The sequence below is a fragment of the Apodemus sylvaticus genome, chromosome 13 (assembly GCF_947179515.1).
Source record: "Apodemus sylvaticus chromosome 13, mApoSyl1.1, whole genome shotgun sequence".
NCBI classification, from domain to species: domain Eukaryota; kingdom Metazoa; phylum Chordata; class Mammalia; order Rodentia; family Muridae; genus Apodemus; species Apodemus sylvaticus.
In genome coordinates this window covers 30,083,061-30,102,430 of record NC_067484.1, presented here as the reverse complement: position 1 = coordinate 30,102,430, position 19,370 = coordinate 30,083,061, and the positions used below count along the sequence as shown (strand labels likewise).

The window sequence follows — 19,370 nt, the reverse complement described above, 5'->3', positions numbered from 1 at the left end:
TTCTAGGTTAATATCCACTTATTAGTGAGTGCATACCATGAGTCACCTTTTGAGTCTGGGTTACCTCACTTAGTATGATGTTCTCTAGCTCCATCCATTTGCCTAAGAATTTCATGAATTCATTGTTTCTAATGGCTGAATAGTACTCCATTGTGTAGATATACCACATTTTTTGCATCCACTCTTCTGTTGAGGGACACCTGGGTTCTTTCCAGCTTCTGGCAATTATAAATAGGGCTGCTATGAACATAGTGGAATCTCGAGAATATTCTATGAAGTCTGATTTCTATTATTGTTTTGATTTCCTCTGAACAATCTATTTCCTTAAAGGCCCCGTTGTTTCCTTGTTAGCTTTCCTCGGTGAGTTACTTCCCTTCCAGTTTCACAGAACTGTCTGCACCCATTTTCCAAGGAACTAGGGAGCAGCCACTCTCACTGTTGACAAGGTGAGAAGCAGAATTCGAGGCTTCTCAGTGGTCTTGCTGTTTTAATTTTGGGGAGCTATTGAAGGAGAAGGACTGAACTCAGGACCTTATTATGTTGTGCTAACTACTAAGCCACACCACCCTTCACTCTTTAGGTGCCCTATCTTAACTTTGACAAGTCAGGATATTGGGGGGGGGCATAGAAATGGAAACCCCACTTTCAGCAGTGTGCCAATGACCAGACATAAAGCATTCTGTCTTTCCCGTGGGACAGAGTGAGAAGGGACTACTCAAACCCTGTTCATTAACACCTTGGCCTCATACATGTTCATTACTCAGGTTGAGTGTGCAAAAAAGTTCAGCTAACCCCTCCATGTGTTAAAAAAAAAAAAAACTACAGTATTGTAGTTGTTGGTTTGGTTTGGTTTGGTTTTTCAATACAGGGTTTCCCTACATAGCCCTGGCTGTCCTGGAACTCGCTCTGTAGACCAGGCTTGCTCTTGAACTCACAGAGAACCCTCTGCCTCTGCCACCACCTCCCAACATAAGATAGCCTTATTTTGAGAGAGGAACTTATTTGGGACCTGGGCCTCACAGATGAGACCAGGCTAGGTCACAGTAAGCCCTAAGGATCCAGAATTTTTTGTTTTTCCATCCTGATTTTTCTTTTTATATTTTGACACATTAAGGCACTCATCTTGGATAAAAATGGTTGGATTTGATTTCTCTATGTGTGGTCTGCGTGTGTGTGTGTGTGTGTGTGTGTGTGTGTGTGTGTGTTCCAAGAGTCTTATCTCCAGCAGTGAGCCAGTTCTTGCTTAGGAAATAGCTAAGAACAAAAGGTCCACTGTCCTTCCTAGGCCAGGAGGCTGCCCTGAGGTCAGGCAGAGGCAGAGAGGGCCTCAGTGATTGCCAGCCCTTATCTTGTCAGAAGGGAAAAGACAATGGGGACTTTAGAACTCTTCGGCTGGGCTAGGTTGCTGGAGTGGTTCTTGGGAAGACATAAATGTCTTTTTCCAATGAGGAGACCTGGGGCCAAGGTAACTAGGTCAAAGATGTGCCTTCTGCCACTAGTGGCTAGAGCTGGCATTTTCGGTTTTTCAGTACAGGGTCCTGTTTTCTTGGGTCTCCTACTTTATTCTGTCATGCTTTTGACTTAGCAAATAGATGGCGTGAGGTGGGGGTGGGGGAATGCTCAGGCAGACCCTGGGCTCTCTGAGCTTCCAGAGGCCTCACGGGAACAGCAAAGGCCTCTTACTCAAGTGTAGGAGATAGACACTCTTTGGAGGGCTGGGCTTCAGAGTCTCCTGTGAGAAGGACATAATTTAGTAGGGTGGACACTGAGGCAAGAAAGTTCTGGTTAGAGAGCCAGCTGTGGTGTCACAGGATGCAACTGAAGCACACAGGAGACAGAGGCAAGGGGATCAGGTGCTCTTGGTCAGCCTGAAGTACATAGTGAGACCCTGTTTCAAAATACCCCTGTCCCCCACCCCCAAAAAAAAGTTGGGTGTATATTCAGAACTTCAAACCTGGCACTGCTTAATGACCTTCACTGCATGCTGTCCCTTGGGCCACTGTCTAACTCATGACTATGACTTATAAGTTTCTCTATAGTCCGTTAATGCGCGCAGGTGTTTGCCGGACTTAGAACTCTTCCGGCTTCTTGACCAGCTGGTTAAAGCTTCATGGTTAAGAGTAGGCTGAGAACAAAGTTGGGGTTCTGAGGGGAGCATAAGCATAGCTAGTCCCCGACTGCTGCCTTCCAAGCCACAGACAGGTGTGGCAGCATTGCACGCATCCCGCCCTAGTGTTAGCTCAGCCCTGTGTGGACATCTTGTGCTTTGGGTTGTGCAACAGAGACCTGGTACAACTCCTCCGAATCAAGGCACAAGTTCAGAAGCCAGAATGCCAGGGCCGCTGCTATGCTCAACCCATCTAGGTCTCTGGTCAGAGTTCCAAGGTCGTTCAGATGGGAGAGCTAAGTCAGGGAACCCTGGGTCTATCCCAGTCCCCTCCACAGAGCCTCAGGGGAAGCAAGCTGTGCATCCACTTTATACATCTGAAAAGGGAAGGAATCGCGTATATAAATACAAGCCTGCTGTGCTTGGGAATGGAGCGAGAACTCTGTGGTTAAGAGCAGCTGCTGCTCTGACAGAGGACCTGAGTTTAGTTCCCACACCGACCTCAGGAGGCACACAGCCATTTGTAATTTCAGCTCCAGAACATTTGAACCTCTGAGCTCTGTGGGTACCTACCTTCACTTGCATATAACCCCATGCAAACATACACACCTATACCTAATTTAAAATCATAAAACTAGGCTGGGTGTGGTGGTAAATCATAGCATTCAGGAGGCAGAGGCAGGCGGACCTTCACGAGTTCGAGGCCAGCCTGGTCTGCAACACATGTTCCAGGCCAGCCAGGACTACATAGAGGGATTCTGTCTAAAAACAAAAAAACAATAAAATAATTATGATTTGAGCGGCTGTGCTATCAACGTGGTTGCTCCAGGATGTTGCAGATTGTGATCTGGTTCTTCTACCCAATGGAAGCTTTTGGCTTAGGAGAGATACGGCTTCCCATCCCACCACTTACCTTTATCACTCTGGATGGCCTTGAGAAATCATGTTGGGTCTCAGTCTTCCCATCTGAGAAATGGGGTGTGATGCTGTGGTGACCATAGTGTGTTGGAAGAATTACCATGACAGGTGCTCAGAGGCAAGCATACATATGTACGAGGTCCTGGTGGCGCTGGTTGTGTGTACTTCAGACCAAACTGTTGCTGACAACCTAGGTCTAACTTCAGACCTTCAACCTTGTTGGTGGAGCTATGGGGGGGGGGGGGGAGGGAGGGAAGGGAGGGACTGTGGGAGGAAAGAGAAGAGAACGAGAGGCTGCAAGCGGTATGTGTTGGCTGCCAGTCCCCTCTTCTGAACTTCCTGAGATGCGTCAGCGCAGATAGCAACATGACTTACCCTGACAGGTTTTATTTTTATTTGTATTTTATGTGTATGAGTGGTTTATCTGTCTGTATATATGGGCACCCCATGCATGCACTTCCCAAAAATGCCAGAAGAGGGCATCAGATGCCCTAGAACTGGAGTTACCCATGTTAACCACAACATGGCCGTTGAGAATCAAAACCAGGTCTTCTGCTGAAAGAGCAGCTAGTGCTCCTAAGTGCTGAGCCATCTCTCCAGCCCCTCGGAATAACATCTTTACGGGTCTGTCCTGAATGAGAAAGAGCCCACAGGCCTGGGCTAAAGCTCCTTGTGTGCCGCTCACTGGTTTCCACAGAGGCTTAACCACCACCGAGGCTCGACCGCACAGCTGTCAGCTGACGGGGTTGCATTTAGGGAGAGCCTTGGTGCTCCACCGCCCAGGATTACTTCTTGCCATTGTTAAATACAGCCTTTCATGTTGATGGAGAACACGGCGGGGTCAGAGGCAGTCAGGCATTCTTTCATGGTGACCAGGGTGTCTTCTTGCTTTTAATAACATGCCCTTCGTTTGAGCTCTTGCTACTTAGCTGACCTGAGTGCCCTGGCTGACTGTGGAAGGTGTGGGAGGTGATAGTGAGTGCCTGGGGCTGAATCTGAAGTTCGAGGTCATCCTCTGCTACTTAGGGAGTTGAAGGCTAACCTGGGCTACATGAGAACCCTGACTTAAAACAGCAACAGAAGCAATCCCATCAAACTTTGAAAGTTAATTAAATATTAAGCCCAAATAAAACAAATTTTGTTTTCCTAATTAACTACTGAAAGAGTGATTGTGCTCTTTTTCATGAATCCAACTATTTCTTTGTAGTTTCCCATTAACGAAAATCAAATAATAACATCTTCTCAGAAAACGTTTTGATGTTGCAGTGATTATTTCCCCGGTCCATGTTGGTGTAATTGGGGGTGGGGTGGGGTGCATTGTTTTAAAAGTCTTTAGTAAAGATCTGCCTCAGTTAGTCTGTGACATAGTCTTTGCTATGAAAAGAGAACATTAAAAGATACTTATTGCTGGGCGGTGGTGGCGCACGCCTGTAATCCCAGCACTCTGGGAGGCAGAGGCAGGCAGATTTCTGAGTTCGAGGCCAGCCTGGTCTACAGAGTGAGTTCCAGGACAGCCAGGGCTACACAGAGAAACCCTGTCTCAAAAAAAAAAAAAAAAAAAAAAAAAAAAAAAAAAACAAAAAACCACAAATCCAAAAACAAACAAACAAACAAAAACCAAACCAAAACAAAAAAGATATTTATTTTCTCTGAGAATACACATGAAAAGAATACACCAGAGTGCCTACTGTTTCCCATGTTGTAACCTGGCTTAGCAGAAGGTGTAAAATTCCATGTCTTCCAACAAATCAAAACTAAATACAAAGGGTCATGGGACTCAGGACCTAGAGTTTCCCCCTTCCGTTCTTCCAGTGACATTTAGGATGTTGGTTCTTGATAAGGCCTCAGTAAAATGTTAAGTCCTAGATGGAATGTTAAGACCTAGGTAACAGTTACTTGGTTACCCTGCCATTATATGGAAACTTTTTTATACGTCTTTGCTGTTACCAGGGAACTTTCTAATGCCAAGATTAATTACATATTCTGTTAATGTTTTGTGCCCTTGGAAACCAATCACGATAAAAGTCAATAAAACTGTTTTGTATCATTACCCACAATAAGCTTGGACCCAAACCAACCCACACAACAGCACTTCTTGTGCCTGTGTATAAAGCTTTCATGGTATAAGCTGCTCCTGTGATAGACCCCCACATAAGAGAGACACCTGCAGCTGGGCAATGGTGGCGCATGCCTTTAATCCCAGCACTTGGGGAGCAGAGGCAGGTGGATTTCTGAGTTCAAGGCCAGTCTGTTCTACAGAGTAAGTTCCAGGACAGCCAGAAAAACCCTGTCTCAAAAACCAAAAAAAAAAAAAAAAAAAAAAGGAAGAAGAAGAAGAGAGAGAGACACCTGCGCTAATATAAGAAACTACTTAGGGTTGGAGAGATGGCTCAGTGGTTAAGAGCACTGACTATTCTTCTAGAGGTCCTGAGTTCAATTCCCAGCAACCACATGGTGGCTTGCAACCATCTGTAATAGGATGTGATGCCCTCTTCTGGTGTGTCTGAAGACAGCTACAGTATATTCATCATATATAAAATAAAATCTTAAAGAACTGCATCGATCAATGTTAAGATAACAAACAATAGCATGAGGGAAGAACTATAAAACTTCTTTTTATATTTTATATATATTATATTATTTTTCAATATCTTTATAACTTGTATTTATATTTCTTAAAGCATCCTTTTAGGCCCTCTAATGTTTATGTAACATATTGAACCTTTGAACATTTTTAGAAACTTTCATAGTCTTAGATTTTATTTATCCTGTATATAAAGTTAATATATTATATATATAAAATTTTAAATTTTGTAATTTTTATTTTATTATTTATCATGAGTCATAGGTGGTAATATGAAACCTGTGCGCAAAGCAAACCTGTTTGTCCTTCTTAATAAGAGATTAGTAGTTTTGATTGATTGATTAATAAGTCAGCTAATAAGCTAACTCAGTGATGGATTGATTATTACCTGAGGTAAGGAGCTAGTCGCCTGTTGTTCCCTCTCTGTCAAGCTACAATTAGCATAGCTATTGATTCAATCAGAGACTGAAGAAGGATAAATTAAAATGCCAGAGACTAGTCCATATTTTATTACCTAGACAGTTGCACTAGGCTTCTATATTGCTATTGCACCAAGGGCAGAGGCAGACTGTGGCCATCAGGCCTAGAAGATGAAGAGTCTTTTCCTGTGGAGAAAGAACGTGGGAGAGCCCAACCTCACCTTGTCCTGGCAATGGGTGGCATTGATCCTCCAGTGTCCTCTGTTTGCCCACAGTTCAGGTCAGGCCCTAGCAGCAGGCGAGACGTTGGGGCAGTTATGCCCAGTGGTTATTGTGCCACACCCCAGGCAGTGCCTTTTGTGCCCATATCTTCTTGACCTTGGTGGGGTGGTCAGTACCAGGATTTGGGAGTCTCTGTTCGTCTTGGTAAGTTTAAACTTATTAAATGCCAAATTCAGCTGATCTCTGACAGTTTTTTTTTTTTAAGATTTATTTATTATTATATGTAAGTACACTGTAGCTGTCCTCAGACACTCCAGAAGAGGGCGTCAGATCTCATTACGGATGGTTGTGAGCCACCATGTGGTTGCCGGGAATTGAACTCAGGACCTTCGGAAGAGCACTCAGTGCTCTTAACTGCTGAGCCATCTCTCCAGCCCTCTCTGAAAGGTTTGAGGGCTAGTATTTACCTATTGTATCTTAGTTAAGCAATCTTTGACTATTTTAATTATCTATTTTAAACTGTACCTTGCAAACACAAAATAGACTAAATAAAGTTTTACTCTTATAATTAACTGCATTGGTTCTTAGCCTGACTTTAAATGTATTTTTGAACATGTTTAAAGGATTTGGTCATTTACAAGGTTATTGACTATCAATTCCTGTTCAATTTGAGCAAAAATTACAGTTTTGAATTGAAGCTCTTTTAGTATCAAAATAAAACTTTTTAACCTATAAACATATTTTATAAAGAGACTAGGAACGGGCTGGAGGGATGGCTTAGCGGTTTATAGCACTGATTGTTCTTCCAGAGGTCCTGAGTTCAAACCCCCAGCAACCACATGGTGGCTCACAACCATCTGTAATGGGATCTGATGCTCTCATCTAGTGTGTCTGAATTGAGCTACGATGTACTCATATACATAAAATAAATAAATCTTTAAAAAAAAAAAGAAGAAGAAAGAAAGCCCTGACTCCTGGGTGCTTCTTTCTAATTTAAAAAGAGACTAGGAACTTTCCTGGCCTTGGCTGACAGAACCTTTTGCCAGAGCTCAAGCAAACTGAAAGGGGCTGGGGGAGTGGATTCCAAGAGCCAGTGATTTTTAACATCTTTAATGTTGTACACTTCCAAAATTTTTAGAAGACAAAACCAAGTCTTATCAGTGTAAAATCCATATCAAGTGGGCTATTTTCTTTTTTTTTAATTAATTTATTTCTTATATGTAAGTACACTTATGTGTTCTAAGCCAGCTTTTTGTTACAAGTGTTACAGATTTTTTTTTAAAGATTTATTTATTTGTTATATATAAGTACACTGTAGCTGTCTTCAGACACTCCAGAAGAGGGAGTCAGATCTCATTACAGATGGTTGTGAGCCACCATGTGGTTGCTGGGATTTGAACTCAAGAACTTCGGGAAGAGCAGTTGGTGCTCTTAGCCACTGAGCCATCTCTCCAGCTCTATGTTACAGATTTTTAACCATAGCCAAATACCCTTCTAGGCTGATCTCAGAACCTTGGCTGTGAATCAGCTCAGCAGCAGGATACTGGCCTAGCAGGCACAGAACCCTGAGTTCTAACCCTACACTCAAAACAAAACAAACGACAACCTGAACTGACTAATACACTCAACTCAACAGTGTTTGGCTTTTAAATTAATTCTCTGCCAGTATTGTACAAATGTGCACTTATTTGTCTGTATACACCAACTCTCTATTTAGCTTAGCTACTTTGTAATCATTAGAAATCATATTCTTACATTTTTAGTTTTTTTAAAAAAAGATTTACTTATTATTATATGTAAGTACACTGTAGCTGTCCTCAGACGGACTGGAAGAGGGCGTCAGATCTCTTTACAAATGGCTGTGAGCCACCATGTGGTTGCTGGGACTTGAACTCTGGACCTTTGGAAGAGCAGTCAGTGCTCTTAACCACTGAACCATCTCTCCAGCCCCACATTTTTAGCTTTTAAGACCCTCAGTGGCAGCTGATAGTGGTGCACACCTGTAATCCCAGCACTCTGGGAAGCAGAGGCATTTCTGAGTTTGAGGCCAGCCTGGTCTACAGAGTGAATTCCAGGACAGCCAGGCTCATCATTCACAAGACTGGTACCCTGTGTTTGATCCCCAAATCCACATAAAAGTAACAGGTGAGGCCCATCCCCCACAAACTGGTCCTCTGACTGCAGCTCATGCACTGTGACATCTGCACCTACATGTACACGTCATGAACATGCAGACACACACACAAATAATAAATAAAATACATTTATATATAATATAATAATAAAACACATTTATATTTGGGGGCTGGAGAGACGGCTCAGAGGGTAGGAGCACATATTGCTCTTGTGGTGGGCCCAGGTTCTAGTCTCAGCGCCCACACAGTGGCTCGCCACCACCTGTCACTCCAGTTCCAGGGGATTCGATGGTCTCCTCTAAACTCCACAGGTACCAGGTACACATGTGGTACATGTATATACATGCAGGCAAAATACTCATGCATAAAATAAATAAATTTAACATTTTTTTAAGTCAATATTTGCTGAATATAGTTAGGAAAGGGGCCGAGGACCAAACTGAGCCCCTGGGTTGCTAAGCTAATCAGTTACGCTACAGCTTGCTCTTTGCTGTATGTATTTGAATATGTTGTTGCTATCTTCTGACACCCCAGAAGAGGACATCTGATCCCATTACAGATGGTTGTGAGCCACCATGTGGTTGCTGAGATTTGAACTCAGGACCTCTGGAAGAGCAGTCAGTGCTCTTAACCCCTGAGCCATCTCTCCGGCCCTAGCTTGCTCTTAGGAGGTATGGATATATGTAACATTTAGTAATTCCTAAATGGTATATTCCTAAGTGGTATATTTCTTTCAGATGCAAACATTAAGATTGCATTATTTGTATGTGTCTCAAACCTCTTAAAAAAGTGGTGGCACATACCTTTTTTGGGGGGGTGGTTTTTTGGGGGGGAAGTTGGTTTTTTGGAGACAGGGTTTCTCTGTGTAGCCCTGGCTGTCCTGGAACTCACTCTGTAGACCAGGCTGGCCTTGAACTCAGAAATCCACCTGCCTCTGCCTCCCAAGTGCTGGGATTACAGGTGTGTGCCACCACCGCCCGGCTGGCACATACCATTAATCCCAGCACTCACTGGGATTAAATCACTGATGCCGAATCACATGGATCTCTGTGAGCTCGAAGCCAGCCTGGTCTTCAGAGCAAGTTCCAAGACACTCATGGCTGTTATGAAGAGAAATTCTGTGTAGGGGGTGATGAAGCAAAACCTCAACCCTTGTCTGAAAAGTGCTTCTCCTCTGTGCCTCCTTCCCAGGCCCCTGACATTCATGGGACTGCAGACAAAGAAGGTCCTGCTGACACCCCTCATACATCCGGCTCGCCCTTTTCGAGTTTCAAACCATGACCGAAGCAGCCGGCGTGGGGTGATGGCCAGCAGCCTGCAGGAACTTATCAGCAAGGTACTGTGGTCACCTTTGTGAGCTCAGAGTCCAGGCCTGAGACACTAAGCATCAGCAGAGAGCTTATCAGATGGGCAGTGGTGGCACTTGCTTTTAACCTCAGCACTCAGGTGGCAGAGGCAGGTGGGTCTCTGAGTTTGAGGCCAGCCTGGTCTACAGAGCAAGTTGCAGGGCAGCCAGGACTACATCAAGAGCTTGTCTCAAAAAGGGGTGGGGGAGGAAGAAAGTAGGGAACAGAAGGAAAGAGGGAGGGAGGGAAGAAGAGAGGGAGGGAAGTAAGGAGGGAGGAAGACAAGAGATGGAGAGAGGGAGGAAGGGAGGAAGAGAGGAAGAGAGGGAGAGAGGGAGAGAGGGAGAGTGGGAAGGAGGAAGAAAGGGAAGAAGGGAAGAAGAAGAAAAATAGCATATCAGTGCATTTGTAGGCTCCAGAGCCTTGAGAGGAGATGTAACAGACAAGTAAAGAACAGGCCTAAGTCCTCAAAGTGGCGTTATGTCTCTGCATCATAGAAGACGGGTCCAGGGTGAATGCCTTAAAAGCATCCATCAACTGAAAATGTAACTAACTGTCCTTCTTTGACAAGGGAGACTGTGACCTGGGAGATCTGACCAGGATAGGTGGTCCTCAAGCTAAAACAGTGTTCTCAGTCACCGAGGAGGGGAAACTCATAGAGTCTCAGAGAAGTATAACTCAGAGACTCCTACAGAAGTGAGACATGGGCACCCAGTGTGCAGCCTCTGAAGCAAGAGGCTGAGGTGATTGCACGAGGCCACGTGCTTAAAGCACAAGGCCGTCGGCTTGTTCCTCTACACAACAGGCAATCGTGGAAACTGTAAACACACGCTACATCACTCATCTCATTCTCTAGGAAGAGAGCGCTCCACTCAAAACCTTGGTCTGTTCTTCTGAATGAAGGTTGAATTATAAATACCAGTCAATGGGTTTCTTCACCAGTGCAGCCTTATCCTGGCCAGCCAGGCTCCCTGAATCTTTAACATAAGCATCATCTTGTTCCTGTTCTCCCTTGCAAACCTAGACTCTGGATGTCTTGGTCATCACAACCGGCCTGGTCACGCTGGTGCTGGAGGAGGATGGTACCGTGGTAGACACAGAGGAGTTCTTTCAGACCTTAAGGGACAACACACACTTCATGATCTTGGAAAAGGGACAGAAATGGACACCGGTAAGTACAGCCTTGCTGTGCAAACAACAGCTGGGTAGACAGTCTACCTACGAGGGCGCTGTCTAGTTTAGCACTGAGCAGGCTACATCCTAATTCTATAAATATATACTCACCTCCCAGCTACAGCCACAACCCTCAAAAGGATTCTCAAGCGTTTCTAGAAAATTCGATGTCTCTCAATTTAGTCTGTATGGTTTCAAATAAATTATTTTGAATCATGAGCTTTTGTCAGTGACCTACCCTATTCTTTGTGTGTGTGTGTGTGTGCTCATCAACCTTCCATCAGTATAATAAAACATGAGACAATTCACTTAGAAAGAAGAAAGGTTTGTTTTGTCTCACAGTTTGAGGGCATCCAGTCTACTATTAATTCGGCCTCCTTACTGAGGCAGCAGATCCTTGGAGGGGCAAGCGGTGGGGCAAAGTCACTCGTATTGGAGCCAGGGAGTGAAGAGAGCCAAAAGGAAATAGGAAGAAACGTGATCTCTTTTTCCATCTTCAAGATGTGGGACCAGCTTCCCTACCCTCTTTCAAATTGATGTTTAAGACAACAGAGTTGAAACATAGTTTGTGACCTGGAAACATGGGTCCATCCCTGGGTACATGCCCTGGAAAACACTAACACCTAGACAGCAGATGTATGTCAGACCACCGGTGTCGCTTTTGTGAATGGTAGTAAATATTGTCACCAAGCCACAGGTCCATTTCAGTGGGTTGGAGATGTAATGCAGCCATCACTGTACGCCCAGTGGGACGCAGATAGATAAACATACACCCATCACGTATGCCTATTTAACTGCACATAGGTTGACATGCCGCTGCCTATTTACTGAATAGCTTGCTCTTCGACCTTGAAAACACATGGAGCGCAGCTACAGGCATTGTCTGCATAAATCCCATAACTGCACTGAGAGAGAGAGAGCAGCATGGAACGGGGCATTAGGCACGCCACCTTCAGACTTCCTCATGCCAGGACTCACGAAAGGTTGTGAAGACTCCAAGCACCTCTCTCTTTTTCTTTTCTTTTTCCTTTTTTTTTTTTTTGTTTTGTTTTGTTTTGTTTTTTGAATTTGTTTTTTTCAAGACAGGGTTTCTCTGTATAGCCTTGACTGTCCTGGAACTCACTCTGTAGACCAGGCTGGCCTCAAACTCAGAAATCCGCCTGCCTCTGCCTCCCAGAGTGCTGGGATTACAGGGGTGTGCCACCACCGCCCAGCTCTGAGCACCCCTCTTTAACATGGGTTCCACCAAAGCAGTCAAGAGATGCCTATCAATCAGAGGTTCTTACCTGAGGATATTTTGCCTGTAGGAGCTGTGGGATAGTGTCTAAAGATAGTCTAGAATAACAGACTGGGGTAGAGGACACTTTGTTACCAAAAGCAGTCAAGAGATGCCTATCAATCAGAGGTTCTTACCTGAGGATATTTTGCCAGTAGGAGCTGTGGGATTGTGTCTAAAGATAGTCTAGAATAACAGACTGGGGTAGAGGACACTTTGTTACCGTCTAGTAGGGAAATTACAATGTACAGCCTTTGCAACAAAGAATCATCCAGTTCCAAATGCCATTTGTGCCGAGGTTGAAAAACCGGAAGCCACGTGTACAGACATTCCCAATATTAGAGATTAAAATGGAGAAATTAAAAATATGTGTTAACTAATGATAACAGTAAAGGTTACTTTAAACCACATTCAAATATGTTTTTAATTTTTTTAAAAGATGTTATTTATTTGCTCATCTAATGTATGAATGCCCTATCTGCACCTACACCTACACGCCAGAAGAGGGCGTCAGATCCCAGTGTAGATGGTTGTGAGCCACCACGTGGTTGTTGGGAATTAAACTAAGGACCTCTGGAAGAGCAGATAGCACTCTTAAGGGCTGGGCCATCTCTCCAGCCCCCGAAAATATTTTCCTAAAATAAATAAAAATAAACAACCACTCTCAAAAAAAAAAAAAAAATAAGAGCAAGGAACTATACTTTTGTATTTTTGTAAATCTCTTTAATGTCTGGAAGATACTTGAATTCTCAGAGCTGCAGAGATGGCTTAGCAATTAAGAGCATTTGCAGCTCTTGCAGAGGACCCAGGTTCAATTTCCAGCACCCATATGGCAGCCCACAACCATCTGTATCTCCAGTTCCGGGGATCAGATGCCTCTTCTGATCTCTGAGTAAGGGCACTACATATACTCAGGTATGCACACACAGACACACAGACACACAATTGTTTAGGTGGAACTGTGAGGGAACTCTGGCTGCAGATATGAGGACAGAGAGGAAAGGGGTGCTGAGGTCTTCCCACACTGTTGAGGATGCTCTGCTTTGATACTGCACGGGAGTCCACAGTTGCGGGTTCTGTGAAGTTCAGTCGCCATGGAGACTCTGAGAAGGCCCCAGCGGAGGGGTCACCCTGCTCCGCTGAGTTCGTCCGTCTGTCTTGCATTTTGAAAGGATCTTTCATCAAAGTGATCTTGCAGTATCATGCTTTGGTCGTTTGGAAAATACTGACTTTGAACTGAGGTATAGCTTGGTGGTGAAATGTATTTCACAAGCACAAGGCTCAAAGCCCAAAAGAAAAAACAGCAGAAAAAGAAAAAGGACAAACCAAAACATTGAGTCATTAAGTCACCCTTTTTCCCTAAGCGTGCTGTAGAAAATCAGGGCCTAGGAGAACGGAGAAGGACAATTGTCTTTTTGTATTTATTGTATGAGTAGTTTTAACCCAGAAGGGATCTTAAGCTTGATCTTCTCTCTCCAGACCAGCCTGTGAGAACTTCTGCATTAAACCATTTCTAGATAATTCAAAACTATACCAAGAGTCGGGCGTGGTGGTGCAAGCCTGTAATCCCAGCACTCTGGGAGGCAGGGCAGGCAGATTTCTGGGTTCCAGGCCAGCCTGGTCTACAGAGTGAGTTCCAGGACAGCCAGGGCTACACAGAGAAACCCTGTCTCGAAAAACAAAAAACAAAAAACAAACAAAAAAACAAAAACAAAAACTATACCAAATTGGCAATATAGTGTTCATAGGAAAGCCAAGGTGGTTTCCTCCTGCGTGGTGAAGGAAGTGTGTTTGGGGACTGGCCACACCCACTCCAACAAGGCCACACCTCCTAATTGTACCATTCCCTGTGGGTCAGTCCGTGGGTGCCCATTCATTCAAACTACTGTGCCTATAGAATAGGTAAATTAGAAATCCTTTGAAAAGACAGACTAATCTTGGGCTCGACTAATTCTTTCTTTCTTCTTCTTCTTCTTTTTTTTTTTTCAGACAGGGTTTCTCTGTAGACCAGGCTGGCCTCGAACTCAGAAATCCACCTGCCTCTGCCTCCCAGAGTGCTGGGATTACAGGCATGCGCCACCAACGCCCGGCGTTCTTTCTTTCTTCTTTTTCTTATCTCTTCTTCTCCTCCTCCTCCTTCTTTTCTTCTTCTTCCTTTTCTTCTCCTTCTCCTCCGTCTTCTTCTTTTTCCCTGGCTGTTCTGGAACTCACTATATAGACCAGGCTCAGGCTCCCTGGAACTGACAGAGCTCTACCTGCTTCTGTCTCCCAGTGGTAAGATTAAAGGTGTGGATCACCACAGCCAAGCTTCCAATTCTTTCCTCTTCTGGGCTTTCTTTTGGCTGTTTGAGCTACTGAGAACAAGCTAGCCACAGCTTGCCACAGGTCGGGCTGGTGTTCTCCCAGAGTGGTTCCTCCATCCCTGTGCTTTCTGTGTGAGAAAGGTGTGGTCGCTTGCATGGCCTCCAGAGTGTCTGCATTCATTCTCAGACCCTTAGAACCTCAGAACCTGGCCAGAGGGCCTTGGCAGATGTGTGTCCTGAGACACAAAGGCCACCCTGCACTATCTGGAGGCCAGTATCACCACAGGGCTCTCATGGGATGGTGAAGCAGGAGGATGTGAGCCAGGATGCGGTTCAGAGGAAGAGGAAGGCCACAGGTGAAGGAAGGTGGGGATACTTGCCAGGACCACTGTTCCCAGCGTTGTCAGAGCCAAAGCACGTGACTTCTGAGCTGAGGTTCTGAAAACTTACTACAGCAGCGATAGAAAACTAACACAGATGGGAAAGGTGTTTGCTGTTGGTGTATACAAATGAGAGCTTAGAGGTGAGTTTGGAAGTGACACATTTAAGTCCTGCACTGTGACAGGACCTAAGAAATGTAGCGCAGTGCCAAGTCACACCAAGATGCAGTAAGTGTGAATAATATCGTGACCGCCACATTCAAGGGCTGGCTCAGGCCTTGTGAATCTGAAATACTGGGTTGTTTTGAGGGTTGGATTTTGGGGGTGGGAGGAGGAGGGCAGTAAGGATGGAACCAGGCTCTCACAGATACGTGCCGTACCATACCTCATGCTCTACCACTAAGCCCCATCAAAGATTCTGGAGTCCTCTCCAGGCTTAACCTCTTACAGCCATTTTCCTGTAAAGTAGAAATGGCGGCTTCCTGCAGAGTACAGATTACCTCAGTCCCAGAGGCCCATTATAACTGGAACAAAAACTTCCACCACGGAGCAGCCACCAGATGTCTCCCTTGCTCGGTCTCAGAGATCCTAAAATCCCAGGGGAAGATACTCCCTGCCACCTTGGAGGAAGACAGTATGTAGCGGTGCCCTTCCTCTCTGGCAGGCTACAGAAGCCTGAATGGCCAGATGTGAGGATCCCTGCACCAAGCATTGTGAAGGCTTGGTCTACTCTAAAGGCAGCCTAAAGGGAGAGTCAGGTAAACAAGTCAGAAAGCAGTGAAGCAGTAGCAGGGGGAGGCAATAGACTTAACCCCTTCTATCCCTTAGCCTTGAATTGTTTGTTCATTCGTTCGCTCGTTTGTTTGTCGTGAGAAAGGGTCTCTTCTCGTAACGCCAGCTGTTCTGATGCTCGCTATGGAGCACAGGCTAGCCTCAAACTCATAGAGATCGGCCTTACAAGTGTTGGGAATAAAGATGTGCACCGACATGTCAGGCTCAGTTTTGGATTTGTAAACGATGTTTCTTTCTTGGGTCGTGGATAGTTGTTGGTGTAGAAGTGGCACAGGCTCTCTCTCATGCCTGGCACACTGGGTGACAACCGGAATCACTTGTCATTTATGATCTGGGTGATAGGAAAAGGGGGGGGGGGCACCAGCGGTGGCTTCAGCAAGAAGGACTGGCACGCTGTTAGAGGAATTTATGCTTTAATTTCAAATGTATCTGATCATTTTGTTGTGTAATACTCGAGGTTTTCAAGCACTCCCAACCCCCAAGGCTCCTGAGGCATACAGACTCTTGCATCATCTAAGCTTGACCCTGGATACACTGGGACCGGTGTGTGGTGGAAAAAAAAATACTTAGGAAAACAGCTCTTGAACCAGGATTGGCTCCCTGCCTTCCCCCCACCCCCACCCCACACACAACCAGGACTGGAGATTGTACTCAAACCCAGAACCTTGCACATACTAGGCAAGCTCTCTACTACTGAGCCCTATCCCTAGTCTAGTCTAACATCTGCATATCTTGGCACTTCTTTGTTCTCTCAGGGTGTTACAGAGCTATCTACAAACCTAGGGTATATGCTTCTCCCAACCTGGAGGGTCACCTGATATCCTAGGACAGAGTGATTCCTTTTTTTTTTTTTTTTTTTTTTTTGGCTTTTTCAAGACAGGGTTTCTCTGTGTAGTCCTGGCTGTCCTGGAACTCACTCTGTAGACCAGGCTGGCCTCGAACTTAGAAATCCACCTGCCTCTGTCTCCCAAGTGCTGGGATTACAGGCGTGCGCCACCACCGCCCAGCTCAGAGTGATTCCTTAACTGGCTACTGTTTCTACACAGTCATCTTACCTCCTTGGCAGGAAACACCCCGAGAGAGGCCTGTTCCACCCCTTCCCTAAGTCTCAGAGTTCTAGCCTTTTCTTCCTCAGGGGCACTTAGGGAGTGAAACAGAAATAGCACTTCCTGTTCCTCGCGTTCCTCCCGGCTTTGCAAAGGTTGCAAAAGGAAACTGACCAAGTCCTTTCATCCTCAAGGTCTAGCCTCAGGGCTCTATGCAAACAAGCAAGGAGGCTCTCTAGGGCAGGAGCACCTCTGCACATCAGACACCAAGTCCTCAAAACCAAAGCGCTGCATCCCGAGTCACTAAACTGGAAGTTGTTGAGAAGAAAAAATGGGCGCCCTGTAGTATGTCCGCCTGCTGTATGCTTGACTGGAATAGTTGCAGCTGACACTTAGGAGACTCTAACTTTGTCACTACCCCCAGAATTGTGTGTTTCTTTTCCAAATGCCTTTGCTAGCATGGGTTCTAAGCCTGTTCCTTGCTTCTTTGTTCCAGGGCACTAGGTATGTCCCAGTCTGCAAGCAACCAAAGAAATCGGGAATAGCCAAAGTCACCTTCGACCTATACAGGCCGAATCCCAAGGACTTCCTCGGCTGCCTCAATGTCAAAGCCACCATGTATGAGATGTACTCTGTGTCCTACGACATCCGGTGCACAAGCTTCAAGGCAGTGTTAAGGTGACGTACTGGGGGGGAGCATCATGGGGGTCAGGAAACACCCAGGTGTGGCACAGGTAGCTCCTCCAGCTTGTCTTTTGCCTGCGAGCACAATGACAGGGCCAGGACCCTCTGTTGTCCTCAGCTGTGCTCTACTCCACGTGGTTTAACTTCAGTTTAACTTTTAGATCACAGATTCATATCAAAAAGCACAAAGCTACATCCCCAACTGGTCTTTGTGCTTTTTGGTATAAGTCTGTGAAATAACTCAGTGGTAGCTCGTTTGCTTGGAATGTTAGAGGCTTTAGGTCCAATACCCAGCAACACACAGACACACAGACACACACACCTCCACCCTCCATGCTGGCACCAAGCCTACACCATGCTAGCGCTATGCTCACATGCCGTGGAATCTGGCCCAGATGTCCTGCTGTCCCAAAAGCTGGAGTGAAAACTTCTAACACCAGGAAAAGGATAAGAACTTGAGGAAACACTTTTTGTCTGACCCAGTCTGCAAGAAGACTAGTTTAGTCTCGGGACTTCAGAGGCTAGGACAGGGCTAAGTGTCCTCTTGTCGTGAGGAGCAAGTTGGAACACCACAGCTACCCACCCTCCCCATGCCCAATCGGAGGATCATAATTCCCGTTCTTTACTGGTCTTGTCACTTTGACCTAGGGATTGCTGGAGCAAGGCCGTCACACCCACCTGCTAGCACAATCCTATAGCAAGCCCATGTTCTCAGGAGTGGCTAGGGTTCTGTGGGCCTCCTGAGTTCCTACTTTGGCGGGCTCCTGTCAAAGTGGCTTGAGGGCCCTGTCCCCGGTAGGTGGCCCCAGAGAGTACAGGCAGCCTCCCAGGGAGCAGTCACACACCGTGCCCTGAAAGTGGTATTCGGTGGACACCATAGCTCAAACACGATGGCTGTCTCCTCGGAGCTCAGTAAGGTAGCATGCGGTGAGGCATTCTCACCGTTCCAACTCTGGCCAGGCCAGAATCCCAAGCCTGATGAGTCTTCCATCTTCCTCTGTTGCAGGAGTCTTCTGCGGTTTGTGTCCTATGCTGCCCAGGTGACAGGACAGTTCCTGGTCTATGCGGGCGCGTACATGCTCCGAGTACTGGGAGACACGGAAGAGCAGCCGTCCCCCAAGTCTAGCACCAAAGGCTGGTTCATGTAGTCAGTCACGGCTACAGGGGCCCAGGGACCCACCTTTTGTGAAAATTCACTACCGTCTGTTACAGGCTGTGGGATGCCAGAGGAAGGGATGGGGGCTTGGTGGTAGCACCCAGTGCAGGGCAGAACAGCAGGAGTCCTGCGAGGGAAAGGAGGCAGAGGTGCCTTTCACGGAGGTGCCGTTCACGAGCTTTAGGAAGGGACCAACAGCAGAGTGCCTGGGAACAGCACGGGTATGAACCAGTCCCTTTGGATCCTTACATAGTGTAATAAACGAATCACAAGTCACTTCTGATTCATGCCGTGCTTCCTCGAAACTGGTTCGTTTCTCTGGAGAGGACCACACTTTCACACAGAATGAAAACTTGAGCCAAAGGCCAAAGACAGAAAGATAGATATCCCTGCTGTTTAATCTTTTTTTTTTTCATTCTATTATGTTATTTTGCATGTGTGTGTGTTGGGGGGGGGGGTTGCTACTTGTGCCTATGTGACATATGTATGCACTACCCCAGAAGGCCAGAAGAGGGCGCCCCGCCATATCTCCTCAGAGGAGTTATAGACAGTTGCGTGCCTTCTTGTGGGGAACTTGGGATGGAACGTGGGTCTTCTGAGAAACCACAGTCATTGCTCCAGGCCCCTGGCTGTTTATCCTTATCAATACTCGATGCAAAAGTAACGATCTGTCACACAAGCCTGGATTTCACTAATTAAGTTTTTCCTGCTAAAGGACCTCTACTGCCCCCCCCCCGTGTGTGTATGTGTGTGTGTGTGTGTGTGTGTGTGTGTACATGTTCTTGTAGCATGAGTGCAAGTATATGTGCACCACGGCATATGTGTGGAG

The 19,370-nt window shown here is 45.9% G+C and overlaps 1 protein-coding gene across 1 annotated transcript; it reads left to right on the top strand.

The window, feature by feature from the left end:
* The first annotated feature begins 9,579 nt into the window (after positions 1-9,579).
* On the top strand, positions 9,580-18,798 carry Cidea (cell death inducing DFFA like effector a). Its single transcript, XM_052155522.1, has 4 exons — positions 9,580-9,721; positions 10,756-10,902; positions 17,198-17,379; positions 18,392-18,798. Exons 1-4 carry the CDS (start codon positions 9,590-9,592, stop codon positions 18,531-18,533), a joined length of 603 nt encoding a protein of 200 aa, XP_052011482.1. The 5' UTR covers positions 9,580-9,589; the 3' UTR covers positions 18,534-18,798.
* The last annotated feature ends 572 nt before the right edge of the window (positions 18,799-19,370 follow it).